At 36.1% G+C, this 14,981-nt stretch overlaps 1 protein-coding gene across 1 annotated transcript; it reads left to right on the top strand.

Annotated features, from left to right (window-relative positions):
• The first annotated feature begins 4,501 nt into the window (after positions 1-4,501).
• On the top strand, positions 4,502-8,007 carry LOC132055801 (pentatricopeptide repeat-containing protein At1g18485). The gene is given in 1 exon segment (XM_059447795.1): positions 4,502-8,007. A coding segment is annotated over 1 exon segment (2,664 nt). The 5' UTR covers positions 4,502-4,585; the 3' UTR covers positions 7,250-8,007.
• The last annotated feature ends 6,974 nt before the right edge of the window (positions 8,008-14,981 follow it).

Raw genomic sequence — 14,981 nt, 5'->3', positions numbered from 1 at the left:
AGTTGCTGAAGTTGCAATATATAACCCTAGTCTGGAGGGTGCATGACAGTTAGATTGCGGTAGTATCAGCCACTAAACAAAACCTAAGAGAAGAAGAAAACAGACCGGTTTTATGGTACAGTTAGCTTACGAGCTTATCAATGCGGAAAAGAAGTCAGGTTGCAGATATACTTTTGGAATATCTCGGTTGCATTTCCAATTTCGGTCAGTAGGTTCTAAGATTATCTATATTATAGTAGTAGATGTTTGGATATAAAAAATGTGATATTTGAAATAAAGTTCAAGAAAGGTACGTGAAAATTGAGTTGCGTTTGGTATGCATTTAATTTTTTTTTTTTAAAAGTTGAAATTTTGTGTGATAAAAAATTCACTTAGAAAACCTATCAAAATCCCCTTTCTAAATTTGAAACTCATCTTTAATTTATTTTATTTTAAAAAAAAAATCAGTCTAACCTATAATCAAACACTATTAAGATTCTTTTTTTTTAAAAGTGAAAAGTTACTTATTTACTCCCATAATTAATATCATCTTGAGACAGCAGTAGATTCAGAATTTGAAGGTTACAGGTATCACTTTTGATGCGAACCTTAGCTAGTGATGGTGACCAAATTGAGGTGTACGTTCAGTCGCTTAAAATTTGATTCGGTTCAGTTTACAAATTTTTGGTTCATAAAATAAACCATGTTCCATTATTATCAAGCGTGAGCAAGTGTGATCTGATCCAATTAATCTAGTTATCTTCACTCAAATTCGATTGAATTAAAAAAAAAAAAAAAAAAATAGAGGCAATTGCACACATGACACATTCAATTCAAATATAATGTACTTAAATCATAGTTACAAGCAATTTGCACTAGTTAATAATTCTATTAAAACGCTATCAACAATACAAGCAAAGAAAATAATTTTCAATATTGCAATTCACACTTCATCCGAACAAATTTTAATCACTAGTAGAAGTAAGAGGTATTTTGAACAATGAAACTAGCATAAACAAGCCCCTTGCCTGTGCTGCCTACTGATTCCTGAGACAAAGAATAAGATTCCAGAGATAAAAAGTCCCTTGAAGTATCAGTACTTTTAAAATTCTGTCTTCATAATTTGGCATAATTAATATAAACATTAAATGCCGTTCTTAATTATTGTATAACTTTATCCTCGCAATTTACACTTAAAATAAATAAATAAATTAACAAAACTCATGATAATACATGCCCATAATTGAATTTGCTAGCTTATATGTAAAGTTCGAATACTCTGTCTCGTCGGTGTCATTGCTCTAATTAAAGAATGTTAGAAATCAAGAAAAGAAATAACATAAGCGGAAAAAGTATTAAAACCGTATCTAAATACAATTTGTGTGACTGTAAATCATCTCTTAAAGTTAAATTGTTTTTAAATATAGAAAAGTGACAATGTTTTTAGGACAGATTAAAAAAGAAAGAAGGATAATCTTTTTAGACAGAGGGAGTCTAAGTATAAGATTCTGATAAAGGCAAGACAGGAGTTGTATGAGACAGAGAGGAAGATAAAGATGGAGAAAGCAAAAAAATAAATCAAGAAAGAAAAGGAAAAAAACAAAAGACAGAGACAATGCAGATGGATTGTGGTATTGTGAAGTTAAAAGGCCAAGATGACTTCAGAGAACTCTGATCATCATGGGCATACAGATACAGTTCTTGCGCCTTACCAAGCCACCAGCGTTCCTTTTCTGTCTTAGGATGCATCCTTTCTTATATGGAAATTTCTAAGAAAAATATCTATACATATAATATAGGTTCTAGCTAGGTATCCAGCTAGCATGGTCCCGTCTTGAGATGATGACTTTTGCTTGTTCACGCAAACATGACCGAATATTTGATGGGGAATTGAAACATTGCTTTTGTCGCCAGTCTTCTTCGATGTACATATTTCTGTTTGATGTACCTTGTTCGATAAATGCTGGGCGGTTAAATAAGTTATAATTTAGCTTGGTTAATATATCAATGAATGCACCGTCATCATTATTATCATTATTGTTGGAGTGTTGTTGATTGGAGTTATTCCGTACACACAGTTAAAGCTAAAAAAGATTTGTCTCTGGCTTCTCTCTAATACTATAAATAACCCACACCAAGCTATTAAGACAAAACTTGCTAATTGTTCTTTTTCAATGGAGCACCCAAACTTCGTCAACAAGTTTGTTTTTTGGTTTAGAGAGACGATTGGCCATTACTTCCCAAGTAGTACTAGTATTGGTACAGTAGTTACACCCGACTCTCCAAGTACCGTAGGTTTATCCATTGAATCTGCTATGACAGTGGAGCAGCTGGAAGTGGAAAAGCGTAACCCTGAAGTTGAAGCTGCTGGAAACAACTTGGATTGGTCCATGCTATTCATAGCATTCTGTTTAACATCAGCCATTTCGATAGCTCTGTATTGTCTGCAAACAGCTGGAAACGGCGGCCCGCTTCCTGATCATAATGCTCCGCTTCCATTGTGTTTTCAGTTGTTGTCATTTTTCATTTTACTTGCCTTTGCGTTACTCTTCGTGGGAAGATTTATAAAGTCCAATTACCCGGCTGAATCCCAAATGCTGGAGCAGGCAGGTATATTATTTGGGACAACAGCATTCTACCTTGCCATGACAATGCCCTTCTCTCTCTTTCTCAAAGCTTGTTCTTGGGGCGTTTATGGCCTCTCCTTGCTTGCTATTGCTATTTGCAACCGTTCCTAATTACGACTCCAAAGTTATTAATGCATGCCTGGTACAAAAATAAGGATGATCATGGTACATCAATCTTTTCTCTTACTCTTAGTATTTGTTTTTCACCTTTTCTTAATCATTTTAGGGTAGTAACTAAATTAAGTCAAGGTCATAGTTTGATGACACAGGGAGAGTGTTCTTTTGGTGTTGGGGGCAGGGGATCTAGCAAATCGGGTGTGGGTTCTTAGGAACTCAGCAATTTTCGCCTCAACCTTGTATTTATATTGTGAAACTTTTTAAAGATATGAAATATTTGAGCTGGGAACCTCCTATCAAGGTATGCTCTTGGTTCAGCAGCAAGGAAGGACACTGTAAAATCTCAGCTTCTGTCCCTGACCAGGGATCAATGCCCTTTGGTCACTTTTTAAATACTTCTCTTTTGAATTGTTGTTTGTTCTTCCATTTTGTTGTTGCCGCTAACCATTGTCGCGTCCTTCACACACACACAAATGTATAAGGAAAACAAAATAAATTCCTTTATTCGGTTGTTATTGTCTATTAATTTGAGATATAAGCTTTAAATTCTGGATTCAAGAGTAAATAAAGATGTATCTTGGTAACCGATTGAATCTAATCTTATGAAATCAGCAAATCTAAGATTATGGGACATTTCAGTTATTATCATTCTCATGAAGTATTACTAACAATTAATTAACATGTGAGCAAATATTATCTCCCTTGCATTTAGCTTTCTTCTTTGCTTTTTGAAAATCAATTTGAATAAATCTGTGTTACTTCTTAAATGTGGACTGGTTCGTCTTTTTCTGTATGTATATATGTTAATTAAAATTTTAGTCCAAGTTGATTGGCCTCTCAATGGGATATTCTTATACTGTTCATAAAGGGAGAATCAACAATCAGTTTGATACGTATAGACTATTCTTTTAAGGTTTGTTGACTACGGTTGACTACAGCCGACCTTTTTTTTTTTTTTTTTTTTTTGTTAACGAGTGTATTACTGTTCATGTTTGGCTTGTCACGCTAACTAAAAATTAATAAATAAAATGATAATTTTATTATATCACTCATAATTGTAAATCATCTCACATGAATTGAAAATAATTACAATTTAATAATAAGGGTAAAATAGATATAAAATGACAAATTATCTCTTGGTTTTTCAAATTGCATAAGTAAAAGTGGATACCTATTTTTAGTAATGATGGATAGAGGGAGTATAATTTCTTTGGAGCAAATGAATTCTACCCTCTCACATTTTTAATTCAAGAAAATAATCTTTTCAAATCTCTTATGTATTTTTTTCAGATTTCTTATGTGTAAAAAATGAAAATTTATTCTAAAAATGTCACAAAACTAAAAAATAACCCACTTCTCTCCTGATTTGAGCAAGATATATATATAAATTGATGATATTTATTTTGCCGTCGTAAAGTTTGATGGAGTATGTTTTAAGGGACGAGAGCATTTATCACATTGTTAAGGGGTCAGTTGAACAAGATGGGATATTTTAGAATTAAATTTGGATTAATTTTGTATGTATTCTGTTTGATAAAACGAAACAAATTTATACCCTTTATCAAACAGAATATAAAATAAAACCAAACTTAACTATGGAATCCCATCAAACTTGGTATTATTTTATCCCACCTTTCGGATAGAATATTTCAAGATTATAATCTTAGAATTATAATATCGGAATCTTTTAGTCCGCGTACCAAACGACCCCTAAAATTAAATTTTAGTATAACACGTTATTTCACATTGGGATTGTCGTGTCCAAAATCAAGCTCGAATAGGATAAGGCATGCGAAGACCAATATACTTCCTTGCCGTGGGTATCAGTGGGTAGCCCGTAGCCTTACTACTGTCCGTGTTTGATGTTCGCGCCGGCGAGCTTCCCCATGGCGCCGGCACCGATCACCTGCTGTCGCCCCCAGCCCAATTTTCAGAACGTCACTTTTAGTCCAAAACCCAAAAAGAACACGTTGGCAATAACATCAGTTCCAAAATCAGAAGGTTTTCTTTGCAGTCCAACACCTGAGGAATATTCTAGAACTACAAACCCCACTTTGAAGAATCAGATTAAGAATCCATTAACACTGTCCGAAGAGATTACCCAACTGTGTGAATCCAAAAAAAGCCTGTCGGAAGTTTTACGTACATTTCAAGAATACCTGGACAATGGTTTTTACCATTCGTTTGAAAAAGCCGAGGCCTTAGGTGTACTCTTACATGCCTGTGGTAAACATAAGGACATTGAAACTGGCCGTAAAGTCCATGAAATTGTTTCTTCATTCACCCTATTCAAAGATGATTTTGTACTCTGTACGCGGCTTATCACAATGTACTCCATGTGTGGGTATCCTTCTGATTCTCGGTTCGTTTTCGATCAGTTAGGTAGCAAAAATCTGTACCAATGGAATGTTCTTATGAGTGGGTATACAAAGAATGAGCTTTGGTTTGATGTTATTTGTTTGTTTATTGAACTGATGAGTTTATCCCAAGATAGACCAGATAATTTTACGTTTCCTTGTGTTATTAAAGCTTGTGGAGGGATTCTTGATGTGGGTTTGGGGGAAGCTATTCATGGGATGGTATCAAAGATGGGTTTGGTTAGTGATGTATTTGTAAGCAATTCGTTAATTACCATGTATGGGAAGTTTGATCTTGTTGAGGAAGCTATGAATGTGTTTAAGCATATGCCTGAGAGGAATTTGGTTTCGTGGAATTCGATGATTTCTGGGTTCTCTGCGAACGGATATATTGAACAATGTTTTGATATTTTCAGAAATATATTTACTGGGGATGAAGTTCTCGTTCCAGACACGACTACCATGGTTATTATGCTGCCGATATGTGCAGCAGAAGAGGAAGTCGAATTCGGGAAGATCATTCATGGTTTAACTGTAAAGCTAGGACTGGCTAATGAGTTAACGGTGAATAATTCTTTAGTGGATATGTATTGCAAATTTGGGTACTTTGCTGATGCGCAAATTCTGTTCCAGAGAAATGAGAGCAAAAATGTGGTCTCTTGGAACTCAATTATCGGGGGTTATTCAGGAGAAGGAGATGTTAGACGAACACTTCATCTTATGACAAAGATGCAAAGTACTCGTGAGTATGTGAAGGCGAATGAGGTCACTCTATTGAATGTTTTGCCTGTGTGCTTAGAGGAGTCAGAGCAGTTGATAGTGAAAGAACTACATGGCTACTCGCTTAGAAATGGTCTTGAATATCACCAGTTGTTAACAAATGCTTTTATAGCTGCCTATGCAAAGTGTGGATTGCTCAGATATGCTGAGCTTGCATTCTACGGAGTGGCGAATAAGACAGTAAGCTCTTGGAATGCACTGATAAGTGGCTATGCTCAGAATGAGGATCCATCCAAGGCTTTGACTCTATCCTTTAAAATGATGGAGTCTGGCTTGCTTCCTGACTGGTTTACTATTGGTAGCCTTCTGTTTGCTTGTTCCCACTTAAAACTGCTACATTGCGGTACACAAATTCATGGTTTTGTGCTTAGAAAGGGTCTAGAAACTGATATGTCTACATGAGTTTCCCTAGTTTCATTTTACATGAATTGTGGGAAACCAGAACTGGCACAATTTCTGTTTGACGGGATAGAAGATAAAAGTGTCGTATCATGGAACGTGATGATATCTGGTTACTTGCAGAACGCACTACCAAATAAAGCCTTATCTCTGTTTCGTGATATGATATCTCGTAGATTTCAACCTGAAGAAATTTCTGTTACAAGTGTATTAGGGGCTTGTTCAACATTGTCTGCTGTCAGGCTTGGGAAAGAAGTTCATTGCTTTGCACTAAAAACTCACCTTATAGAGGATACATTTGTCCATTGCTCAATCATAGACATGTATGCAAAATCTGGATTCATAGGAATGTCAAAGTATGTTTTTGACCAAATTCCGGTCAAAGATGTAGCATCATGGACAGCTATGATTACAGGATATGCAGTTCATGGACTTGGAAGGGAAGCCATCAAGCTATTTCAGGAAATGCAAAAATTGGGCTTCAAGCCTGCCAGCTTGACATATGTCTCTGTTTTAATGGCATGTAGCCATGCTGGACTCATTGAAGAAGGTCAACAATATGTTAGAGAGATGCAGATCTTGCATGGTCTAAAACCTGAATTGGAGCATTATGCATGTGTGATTGACATGTTGGGTCGTGCTGGAAAGTTTGATGAAGCCTTAAATCTTATGACTGAGATGCCTATGCAACCAGATACTCAAATTTGGGGCTCGTTGCTCAATTCATGTATAGTTCATGCCCAGTTAAATCTTGGGAAGAACTGTGCTGAGAAGTTACTAGAATTAGAGCCCAAAAGAGCAGACATTTATGTTTTAGTATCCAATTTTTTTGCTAGATGTGGGGACTGGGATTCTGTTAAACAATTGAGGCAAAAGATGAAGGAGTTAGGCTTGCAAAAAGAAATTGGTTGCAGTCGGATTGAAATAGGAGGAAAAAGCTATAACTTTGCTGTTGGCAATATGCTTTCCAAGCCAAAAGAGCTACAGTGAGGATAGATGTGACCAAAGGGAACGAGTTGAGTTGATTAGTACCTGAGATGATTTGGTGCTTCAGCATTTGAGCAGAGAGTGTAAAGGATAAATTGAAGTAGTTCAGCATGAAACTCTTTAGAATCACTTGACTCATGTTCTTCTTGTTGATGACTCAAAAAAAAATCCTCAAGGAATGCGGTTCACAAATTACCGCAATGTGCTTTAAGTTGGTGCCCACAACGATTGTTAGGGAGATTAATCCAAGGATTGGAATGAGAGGTACTCTCACATTTTTAAGGATGGTTTCTCTGGATACATGGATGAGTCAATTTGACCTGCTTTTGTTAGCCACCAGAATTGTTCGGATGTATGTATCAGGTGGAATCATTTGGCTTGTGTTTTGGAACTTCTTGCTAGAAATCAGTGCTTGATTTCAATAATGACTCCTTCCACGAAGATATCTAAGTTTTCAAAGAATCATCTGAAGTGCAGTGTGGCAGGACATGTTCTGAAACTTAAGTTCAGCAAGGAATTTCAGTTCTCAAAAAAGATGAGAACGACAAGGTTGATATTCCAAGAGCCAAGAGTTCCATGGTAGTCTTAGTCTTTTCACCCTTCCCTCACGATACTACTTCTCTATTGATCACCCAGGAATATTTACCCTTGCGAGGTAGTCCTTGCTGATCTACACAGGATACCATGTTCCCCATGCTACTTGGTCAGAGCGTAAGCTAGTGATGCTTCCGGCTACAAGACTTTTGCCATCTAAAGTGAAGCATTCAATGCCTTGCGGTAATGATTCCTCTGGCATTACGACCTTTACCACAACAATGCTATCCATAGATCAGATTATTTCGTGATTGGATTTTACTTAGACTGTTTGCGGTTCCATTGCGTGTGGTCGGAGTAGAAGTTCCGTATAAATGTATAGCCATGCTATTAAGAAAATTTGCCCTTAACCTTGTATACTTTATGTTGTAGAGAGAGGAATCTGTCATTGATTTTAGGTGCTTGTTTTTCTCATGCTGGAATCCCCTTGGTGCTTCACAGTTCACAGGGGATTTCGTTTTGTTCGGTGTAAAGAGAAGCTGGAAGAGTGGAAGTAAATATGGGATTTTGTTTTCATTGTTTATTAAAGGAGTTGGATACTACTTCGTCCCAGCTTTCAATCTTTTCTAGAGCTAAACGTAAATAAAGAATTATATTACTTTTTACTCTTCTTCGAACCATACCAAACAACCAGAAGTGAATCGTTAATATTTCAGCCAAGTAAAAGGAGAGTTATTTCCAACTATACCTTGTAGACTTATTATAAACATGTAATAGATGGAAAGTAAATAATTTTGATGATGACTTTGATAATTATAAAAAAAAGTCATTTGTATTATCATTTAGAGTTAATTATTTAATTATTTCTTATAAAGAATGGATTCATTTTCGCCCCTTCAAAATAGACTTGAATTACCTAAATGTATGAAATTATTTTAACATCTACTTATTAATGGTACAAATTGGGGTAATTATATTATGAGAATTTCTAATAAAATTATCTTAACTGTCGATGTATGTATATTGTAAAATATTTCTAAACCTTAGTGAATAGCGTGTTACCAGATATATCTAGGGGTGGAAGTTAGTGGGCAATCTAGAGTGATGATGATACGTACAAGGTGATCCGTACACAATCATGACACAAACAAAAAAGAAATCAAATGTATAGCTTAATTTTATCTGTAAGCCCTCTTATTACGGTGACTTTAAGCCATCAATTTATTGAGGCGCTCCTGAATAACACCTAAACATCATTTTGGTTGTCATTTGTCAATTAATATTGATGGTAGCGGGTAACTATTTGAAGTTTTAACATAATATGTCATTTATGAAGTTAAGTTAAACTACATGTGCAATATTTCTTCGGTCTAAAAAACATTATGCATACTTCCTCTGGTTCATTTTAGTTGTTGTGCTTATTAAAAATAACTGATCAAGATATAATTAAGTTTTTTTTCCTTTTTTACTCTTAGTATTAGTTGTTCTTGAAAGTAATAAAAATTGATTACTTAGCATATAAAACCTAAATATAAAAAGTACATTAACATAATGACTATGATTGTCTAGGTTAGCTCAACCTTGTTTTTAGAAATATTTGGGTACTGTATACTTATTAAAGATAGTAAATAAAAGCTTAATAGTCATAAATCCTTCTTATTGATAATTTTTTAAGGGACGTGTAAAATAAAAACACGATAACCTGATACGAGCGCATATAATAACCTACTTCCTAGGGGTGTTAATGGTACGGTTCAGGCGGTTATTTTATAAAATTATACCGTACCAATTTTTTGGTTATTTCATTTTGTAGAACCAAAATTAGACCTTTCGAAATCGTCCCATCATGTCGGTTTCTCTTCAGTATCGGTACGGTTCGGTTAAATTCCAGTTTTTTTCTTAAAAAAAGAACATCATGTTATAGTCACTAATAAAAGTTAAAACACGATATCATACATACTTGTATAGGACTTTGACTATATTTCTCTAGATATTTTCTTGTTTAAAAGGTGATGAATCAAGAAAACATGAAAGACGATAAGAATAGAGATTGATCGCACTATTTTACGGTAGTGCAAAATAAAGTTAAGCAGAAACAAAAAATATATTTTAGATCGCACAAGGGGAAAAATCAATCAAGATCATACTCAGGAATTGAGATTACCAAAATTAAGTATCCAATAAGTGAATTTAAAATCATACCAGATGAAAGATGTTTAATACTTTGTAGCTTTCGAGTCGGAACCAAAATGCCCCAAAAAAAACATTTTGAACCAAAATACCCTAACAAAAAAAAATGTTACGAAAATACCTTTAGCGCAGTAATTTACTGCTATAGTGTTCCTCTTTTTTTTTTCGGCTCTTTTGGTTAACCCTTCTTTCGTTACACTTTTTAACGTACTTTGACCATAGATTAATCATGCTTCGGGACGAAACTTCAATATTTTATATAGAACCCTACTTATTTTTGTGCGATTAATAAGGTAGGATCAATACATCAAGGATACACAAAAGTTCGGATGGACCGTTTTAGTGGTTGAAAAGTGCTCGAACGCCATTTTCGTTTCAAGGCTCGGTGACATTAGCTTGAAGTTCTTTACGAATACTTAAACTTGTTCATTAATAATTAATCAAAAGTTAGTCAAAATGGCAGCATTCATACAAACAAAAAAAAAACTTAATTAAATTGCATCATTCATAACCTTGAGTAGATGAAAATACTTAACATACTAATATTCTTCAAAATAACAGCATAATGATATATTAAACTTAAAACTAAAATCACAACATTCTTAATCATCATCAGAGTACAAGTCCTCAATATCGTCCTCAGAAAAATATTGGCGGTTTCTTAAGACACGTCTTTTTTCGGTAGCAGTTAGTTCTCTACCGGTTGATGATGCTTGTTCTTCGGCCAACTTTAGCATGTAAAATCTACATCGTCTTGCCAGCATCCTGTTATTTTCTTTTCTAATCCTTTGCACGGCAAGCTCGCAAGTTTCTGGACCTACTTGAGGCATGGTTAAGGCGTACCTTGTTGGGATTGGAGCGTTGAGATTTTTCAAGTCACGAACAAGACGTTCCGATTCGACAAGCCGATGTGACCATTCTCGGCGTAAACCGCAATGATATTCCCACGGATCTGAATATTTCATCGTAGAAATCATCATTACGCTCTATAAGAAGGTGGGGATTTAGCTCATCTAGTTTGAAATCCTTTGGTATCGCTCGAAAAGCGTTATGATTTGAACTCTCATCATGTTTGCTATTTGGTTCTTTGAAGGAGTAAAGACAAAATTCGAGTTTCTACTACTCGACATTGAATATGGTGTAGTCTAATAACAAAAGAAAGGGCTACTTATATAGTTGCAAACCCCCAAGTACCCTGGAGGGGGGGGGGAGGAGGGTTTTATGACCCTACCTACTTACCTTATTGTAAGAAAAATATTAATCTTCATCGGACATTTCACGGTCTGAATCCCACTTGAATCTAAATCTTATGCTACCATGTATACCATATTCTACCCTATGGTAACATATTTGCATCCGATTGTTCTCTTCGCGAAAACGATTAAGAGCCAAATTAAACTCTTGTGAGTTCCGCGAGGCATTGACATAGCACGTTTTTTAGGCGTTTAAGCCCTACTGATGCTAACTTGTGCTCCGGTCAGAGCCTCCCCTAACACGCCAATCCCACTCCTCTGTCATTTTATTATTGTATTCTCGATTGAATCTATCGTTAGGGCTATTTGAGTAATGAAAATCATTATCATCTAGTTCCCGGGTCCTAACCATTGCTTCAAATATGTTTCTGGAGTGAACGATATAACACGATTAATATCTCTAAATTGGTCAAAAAATGACATAGTAGCTCAATTTTGTGAGGAATGTTATGTGGTTGGTAACAACTATTCGTCAAATTACGTTATATAAAGTTTGATTCGAATCATGACGTTTTTCGTTTGACGTATTGAGGTGACAATATGGTGCGTTGGTATAGCACGGTAAAATGCACAAGTTATGCCGTATAACGCATTAAATTTCGTTATACTCTATCTCGAAAGCGCATTAACGCAGCTTATTTACCGCTATATATACTGCTGGAATCTGCCATAACGCATTTATTTCATGCGTTATGCAACTCTCCGCACTTAATTTGATTTGACGTAACACTGCAAGACACTGTAATTGCATACATGCGTTGGTTCTATATTCAAACTTCAAATCTTATAAATACCGAGTTCGTATAATGCAAAAAAGCAAAAAATTCAAAGTTTCATCTAGTTTTTGCGTTTTGTATTCCTCCTAAATTATTCAAAATATGACAGATGTTCCAAGAATTAGAGTTTCTTTATTCTGGAACGGACAAATTATATTCGAGGAAAATAATTTGCGCTATGATTCTTCCCCAAAATACCATGTTAAGTTTCCACTTGACTTAAAATTCTCAAAACTACTCCAAGCCTTGTATAATAGACTACAAGTTAGTAGAAGTGATTTTGATCTAAATATAATTGGAAAATATCCAACGTCATTTACGCCAGTAGGGTGTAACTAGTTATGGACGGTGGTACATTCAAGACGATGATTCATTCAATCGATTTTTTTGAAGGCGCCTTATGATTATAGGAAATGCATAACTTTAAACGTCCTTGAAATGTATATGAAGGTCCCCATTAATCGACTTGAATTCATGGCTAGGGCTCCTCGGGAAGCCCGAAATAGACCTGTTTCGAAGGAAGCCCCGTCTATAATTCGGTGCCTAAGTCACTCAAGCGGAACCTACTTATCAACACAATTACCCTCGACATGAGTACCTATGAAAGCATTTTGACTAGCCAAATGCCTCGGATAGTTTAAGTCGGCAATTTGACTGGGCGATGGTAGATATTCATTTTTTACATTATTATTATTATTATTATTATTATTATTATTATTATTATTATTATTATTAATATTATTATGTGTAGTGGCACTTGAATGCTACTAATGATGTCGATTATATTATTTAGGGGTTATACATCTGATATGGATCATATCGGACGGTCTCCTCAATCGGGATGGATGAATCAGGTTGGAACATCCTCAGCCTATCCAACAACTCTAGGCGATGGTCCTTCCTCAAGTTTCGGTGTAGTTGATTACTATCAAGACGTGCCTATTTTTTTTAACATCAATGTTGTTATTTGATGTGTAGTAGTTAAAACACCCTAATTTCTTGTGTAGGGAGAATGTGGTGGTTGCACCAAATTATAGGCAAAGGTGTGCTATGGATGGTCCGAATTATATAGTGACATCATCCAGCGATAGTGAGGAAATACCTAATGCGGAGGAAAGTGACGATGAGATTGAGGTTGGAACCAATCCTCAACATCAAGTAGAATCACAAGACACGATGAACGAAATAAATCCTAAGCACACGAGGAGGAACTCGAATTCACAACAACCATTTGAACAGCAAAAAGTCGACTCCGGTTCGGCCGCAAAGCCAATTTCTCAAAGCAAAGAGTTATCCCGATTCGGTGGCATTCGACGAGATCCCTATCTTGATCATCTTCAAGATCGCTGCATGTCTTTATCTTTACTAGGGATGATGATCATATTCGGCGAAGTTTGTGGAAAGAGCCAAATGATCGGCAAAAACAAAAGGCTCATATTGAAAAAGGGATGATTTTCAAATCGAAAAAAATCATTTCAAAGGGCTGTTAAGATTTATTGCATCCAGGGGATGAGGGAGTGTAAAGTTGACGATTCCACACGAAAACTTTGGCGATTGGTGTGCAAGTGAAAATATCAAGGCTGCGAATGGATGCTCCGTGGTAAGGAAACTGCTGAAAAGATGTGGACTATTTCAAAGTTCTACACAAAGCACACTTGTGATATGGGTGACCTCGCAGATGATCATTGCAATCTAGATATTAATTTAATTGCGCGTGTATTAGTTGGCGACATTAGAGAAAACCCAAGGTATCCCCTTCGCCTAAGTTTATTTTATTTTTGGTGTTAATATAATGTTCCTTATTGTTATATGCCGATATTTCAACTTTTCAAAACTTATTAAAGATTGTATTAGAGTCGTCCCGAAAGTATATAGCAAAGCTCGTTGGGAGATAAGGCGTATCTCGGGGCGTAGGCGTGCACATGAAATAGTCTTCGGCAATTGGGAGGGCTCTTTCAAGACGTTGCCGAGATACATGCGGCTCTACAACACTTCAATCATGGTAATTATTGTTGAATGGAAGCTCAAATCGAAGCCTTTGGGTGTGCCGATAATATTTTTGATTTTTTTGTATTTTAGGCCTTCAAACCACGATCATGGGTTTGCTCATTGTCTACTCGTAATATCAATACGGGAACACGTGTGTCGGGAAGTATGACATAAAACAACTATGAATTGGAATGGATGCAAATGGAGCTATATTCCTTTAGCTTTGCAATTGCGGCTAACGAGAGCATTAGTACGTGGGGTATGTTTTTGGACTACTTAAGGCAACACGTTATTAAAGATCGCATCGGAATATGTGTGATATCAGACAGACATGCTGGCATATTTGCACAATATGTTCAATTTGCAAGAGTGGCAGCCACCCTTCGCCTACCATCGTTATTGTTTAAGGCATTTGAAGGCAAACTTCAAAAGGCATATCGAATCCCGAGACTTTGCAATTGGATGTAGGCGTCATGGAAGAGCATCGAGCAGGTTAAGTTTAACCTATGAGATGGACATTATTAGGCGGGCTTAACGAGGAAGCCTTCCACTGGTTAAATGAATTGATAAAGACAAATGGACATTATACTAGGATGAAGGTGGCGATGGGGGTATCTGCGATAACAAACGGCTACTGAAGTCATTCAATGGCTTGTTGAAATCGCACGGACTACCCGTCACCACAACGAGAATGACATTTAAGCGGGTTGTGGAGCGGTTCGTACGGCATGATCAAAAGAGCCAAAGCACGTACAACAGAAGGTCTAAGATGGATGCCAAAACCGTTAAAGCGTTCGAGTACCACAAATATAAGGCTCGAAACATGACGGAGTACCACCTGAGAGCGCATATTTGAACTCACAACAAGTGTGCACCAAGGTAAAAAAGTAACGTTCACACGATTTGTGAGATTCCAAGAACATGCACACGCGTAAAAGTGGCAATCATATCACATGCCATGTTCTTATGCCTTCAAGTGTTTTATCACAATGG

The sequence above is a fragment of the Lycium ferocissimum genome, chromosome 5, assembly GCF_029784015.1.
Source record: "Lycium ferocissimum isolate CSIRO_LF1 chromosome 5, AGI_CSIRO_Lferr_CH_V1, whole genome shotgun sequence".
In the NCBI taxonomy this organism is placed as follows: Eukaryota; Viridiplantae; Streptophyta; class Magnoliopsida; order Solanales; family Solanaceae; genus Lycium; species Lycium ferocissimum.
Note: the sequence above shows the minus strand (reverse complement) of the source record. Positions and strands in the feature narration are given on the sequence as shown.